Source organism: Eriocheir sinensis, unplaced genomic scaffold, assembly GCF_024679095.1.
Source record: "Eriocheir sinensis breed Jianghai 21 unplaced genomic scaffold, ASM2467909v1 Scaffold317, whole genome shotgun sequence".
NCBI lineage: Eukaryota > Metazoa > Arthropoda > Malacostraca > Decapoda > Varunidae > Eriocheir > Eriocheir sinensis.
In genome coordinates, this window is record NW_026111629.1 from 132501 (window position 1) to 137500 (window position 5000).

General features: G+C 38.9%; 1 protein-coding gene across 1 annotated transcript in view; it reads left to right on the forward strand.

Moving 5' to 3' along the window:
- The window catches only part of LOC126991669 (ankyrin-3-like), a 59943-nt gene that overhangs the window by 39945 nt on the left and 14998 nt on the right, over positions 1-5000 (forward strand). Inside the window, exon 6 of the mRNA XM_050850370.1 lies at positions 2624-2924. Within this exon, the coding sequence (XP_050706327.1) occupies positions 2624-2924 (301 nt within the window). The remainder of the gene's footprint in view (positions 1-2623; positions 2925-5000) is intronic.

Genomic DNA, 5000 nt, shown 5'->3' on the forward strand with positions numbered 1-5000 from the left:
CCAGCATGCTCGGGGAGGGATGCCAAGACGTCACTACCGAGCCGGCACTGCTTCCCCTGGACGGCGAACACCTTCGGTACAGGACAGCCAATACCTCACAGGAGGCACGGGTTGATGTAAGTGCCCGCGGATTCTGGGTGCGCGGACAGCGGGCGTTCATAGACATCCGCATATTCGACCCGATGGCTGCCTGTCACCGTGAGCTGCCCCTGCAAGCCGCCCACCACAGGAACGAGCAGGAGAAGACAAGGGCATACGGTGAAAGAATCCAACATGTGGATCAGGGCAGCTTCACCCCCCTCGTCCTCACCACATCCGGCGGGATGGGTCCCAGGGCCCAATGCTTCTACGCACGCCTCGCGGACCTAATCTCAGAAAAGAATCATCAGCCAAGGAGTCACGTTGTCGCCTGGATGAGGTGTCGCCTCTCGTTCTCCCTGCTCAGGTCGGCCATCCTATGTCTCAGGGGCACCAGACACTCTGGCCCAAAAGCCACCAACATCTCCAATATGGACTATGAAGCCACAGTGGTGGAGAGTGACATTAGGGTGGGTTAGGAGTGACTTGAGTAGGGAAGGAAAGGGGGATCTAGACGTAATAGATGATAGGTGATTTAGTGTCAGGTAGTATTAGTGATATGGTTGGATGCCACAGTCATTAGCGAACAGAGTTGGGGCTAATGACCTCCAAGCTATGGAGCCCTCTATGATTATATGAGTCAGGAAAATAAACATGGGTGGAGGTATCATTTATGTAGTAGTAGTAGTAGTAGTAGTAGTAGTAGTAGTAGTAGTAGTAGTAGTAGTAGTAGTAGTAGTAGTAGTAGTAGTAGTAGTAGTAGTAGTAGTAGTAGTAGTAGTAGTAGTAGTAGTAGTAGTAGTAGTAGTAGTAGTAGTAGTAGTGCTACATTCTTTCATATTTCATCTGTCCACTCACAGCGTCAATCTCTATGGGTGTGGCACCTGCACATTGTGGCTCATGATTGATTGAAAATTGTCATGTCCGATAGCTTTGGCCACGTTCGATTAATAGCAAAACTCTTTCATCAGTAATATATTTGAATGTTTTTATGTACAAAGAAACCATGACACGTCCTTATGTACATCCCAAACACGCCGATCTGCATCGATAACACACCATATAGGCACACGAAAGACAAGCTTGTGTCAGACAGCGAAGGCAGATCATACGCGAACTAACAACAGGCTTAAAATAATAACCTTTATTTCATTCAAGATACAGATAAATGCACCAGGTTCTTTAATGGTAAGAAAAATGTTCTTTAATAATTCCTTGCATGTAAATCACGTGGCTAATACTTGACGCAGCAAGAAACATTACTAATGTGAGGCTTGGCTATTTCCATCGTGTGCTGTACGACATAGTAGCGATGCACATCGGCATGTTTGGGATTTATATGCCAAGGTGTGATGTTTTTTATACGTAAACATTCAAACATATCCTTGCAAATAAGGAATGAATATTTATCGCCACAGTTTCTTTTCCCTCCATCACGAGGCAGCAATGCGCGTGTGCCACGCCCACACTCGCGAGTGAACGGATGGACCGAACCCGACTACAGCAGAAGTGGCAGCAGCAGTGCCACTGGCACTGACATTGTCACTGTTATCCCCGCCACTATTGATGCTGTTACTGCCCCTGATAAAAGGCTCATTACCTTTGGGATTGTTAATGACCATTACTACTATTATTAGATTATTATTATTATTATTATTATTATTATTATTATTATTATTATTATTATTATTATTATTATTATTATTATTATTATTATTATTATTATTATTATTATTATTATTATTATTATTATTATTATTATTATTATTATTATTATTATTATTATTATTATTATTATTATTATTATTATTATTATTATTATTATTATTATTATTATTATTAATATTATTATTATTATTATTATTATTATTATTATTATTATTATTATTATTATTATTAATATTATTATTATTATTATTACTATTAATTTAATTATCCTTTTAATTTTTTTTTCATTATTACCATTTTTATTATTATTATTATTATTATTATTATTATTATTATTATTATTATTATTATTATTATTATTATTATTATTATTATTATTATTATTATTATTATTATTATTATTATTATTATTATTATTATTATTATTATTAATAACATTATTATTATTATTATTATTATTATTATTATTATTATTATTATTATTATTATTATTATTATTATTAATATTATTATTATTATTATTATTATTATTATTATTATTATTATTATTATCATTATTATTATTATTATTATTATTATTATTATTATTATTATTATTATTATTATTATTATTATTATTATTATTATTATTATTATCATTATTATTATTATTATTATTATTACATATATTACCACTAATACTCCGTAAACTATTACAATAATTCTTTCCCTCTGAAGCTTCTCGTGAGTGAAGTTGTCGTGTTCGTCGTCAGTAATTATTGATACATTTAATGTGCTTTGGACGGTGAATATTAACGGTGGTGTGTGTTTTTTTCCCCGACACACACACACACACACACACACACACACACACACACACACACACACACACACACAGGAGCTCATCACCGCCGTAGAGGCAGGAGACGAGGTCAAGGTCAGGGACGTCCTCGCCAGGGGAGGAGACCCCAAGGTGACCATCCCATCTAACAGTGGTGGGTCGGCGTGCCTGGTACAGCTTGCTGCCGACCGTGGCCACGCCCACCTCCTGCCCTGCCTGCTGGGGGCGGGGCTCAGCGTGGAGGGCAGCGGCACTGACGACAAAACACCACTGATGGTAGCTGCAGCAGTGTGCCACAAGACGACGTTAGAGAAGCTGCTCAGCCTTGGTGCCGACCCGCTGGCTGTTGACAAAAGAGGTGAGTAGGTGTGGTGGTGGTGGTGGTGGTGATTTTTAAGGTGGTGGTGGAGGTAAGGTGATGATTTTTAAGGTGTTGTTGTTGTTTTTGGTTGTGGTGGTGGTAATGTATGATTTTTAAGGTGGTGGTGGTTATGGTGGTGATTTTTAGGGTGGTGGTGATGTTGTTGTTGTTGGTGGTGGTGGTAAGGTGGTGATTTTTAAGGTGATGGCGATGTTGTTGTTGTTGGTGGTGGCGGTGGTAAGGTGGTGATTTTTAAAGTGATGGTGATGTTGTTGTTGTTGGTGGTGGTAAAGTGGTGATTTCAAGGTGGTGGTGATGTTGTTGCTGTTGCTTTTGCTTGTGGTGGTGTTACGGTGTTGATTTTTAAGGTGATGGTGATGTTGTTGTTGTTGTTGGTGGTGGTGGTAAGGTGTTGATTTTTAAGGTGGTGGTGATGTTGTTGTTGTTGTTGGTGTTGGTGGTAAGGTGGTGATTTTTAAAGTGGTGGTGATATTGTTGTTGTTGTTGGTGGTGGTGGTGGTGGTTACGGTGGTGATTTTTAAGGTGGTGGTGATGTTGTTGTTGTTGTTGGTGGTGGTAAGGTGGTGATTTTTAAGTCGGTGGTTGTTACGGTGGTGTTTTTTAAGGTGGTGGTGATGTTGTTGTTGTTGTTGGTGGTGGTATGGTGGTGATTTATAAGGTGGTGGTTACGGTGGTGCTTTTTAAGGTGGTGGTGATGTTGTTGTTGTTGTTGGTGGTGGTGGTATGGTGGTGATTTTTAAGGTGGTGGTGGTGGTGGTGGTGGTATGGTAGTGTTTTTTTAAGGTGGTTTGGCTCGGCTTTCATGTTTGGATAGTTAAAAGAGAGAAAGATGGGGGGATAGGGTAGGATAAAGTTGGAGGAAATTGGAAGGAAGTAGGAGAGATAAAAGGTGGCGGGCTGTCCGCCCTGCTTTTTACATGTTTTATATCTATCTAGGTGTGTAGGTACTGACGTCTATGGCTTTGGTCTTGGATTTGAGTATATTTTTTTCCTGGCGTTATGTTGTGTATTTGTTTTCAGGTGTTCCTCTGTCTAGGATATTTCTTTGTTTCCTAGACCATGAGTGCTTTTTCTGTCTTTCATAGTTGCCTCTGAGGTTCTTAAATTGGCGATCCTGAAGTGCTCTCGTTTTGGTTAAGATTTTGTCGGCTTGTGTGTGAAAAGTGTAGTTTATTGGTTCTATTCCTGCTTCTTCATGTAGTGTTTCTGTGTTCTTTGTGAATGGGTGTCTTTCGTTGAATGCAAATCGGAGGGCTTGGCTCTGTACCCGTCGTAGTTTCTTTTTGTTTGTGTCGCTTGTTGTTACTAATGGGATGATGGGGTATTGAATTAGTGGTAATATAAATGCTTTTATAAGGCGCAGCTTGATGTGACTTGGTGTGTTATTAAATCTTTGTAAATCCGTTATGGTTTCTATTCCTCTGATTCTGTTTTCTGCTACGTGTTTCCCTATGCCTGTACGCGTCATGGTTAGTCCCAGAACGTTTCCTCTTTCTGAGTAGTCTATAGCGGTTCCTTCTATTGTTATTTCATGCTTCTTTGATACTGCTAGTGGTATTATTTTAAACTTGTCTTTGTTCGTCTTTATTTTTCACTTTTTCTCGTAGTTTATTTATTTAATCTCATTCCGTGTCCTGTTATCCATTAATGCACGTGATTTGCCTGCATGGCAAGTTATCTGTGTTACGTCGTCTGCGTACTGTATGTTAACACTACAACCACCGAGGGGGGGCAGATGTGGCCACCCCTGAGCCACTTCTATGAAAACGATACACTTTTTAGTATTACCAAGTGTAAAAGAAAAACAGTATTACAGAAAAACGCAGAAAATACCCAAGATTAACAAGTGATATCAATAAGAAGCATATGAATCTTCGTTATTTTGCTACTCACGAATATTTCGAGAAACTGACGCCAATCATTTTGAAACAGAGTCGATACATTATGGAACGAGTGGAAACGGCTGCCGACTGCCAGATGTACAATAACCTGTACGATACCACGATGCTATTACTGTTACACTATATACACCTGTCTTGTATACTGAATGTT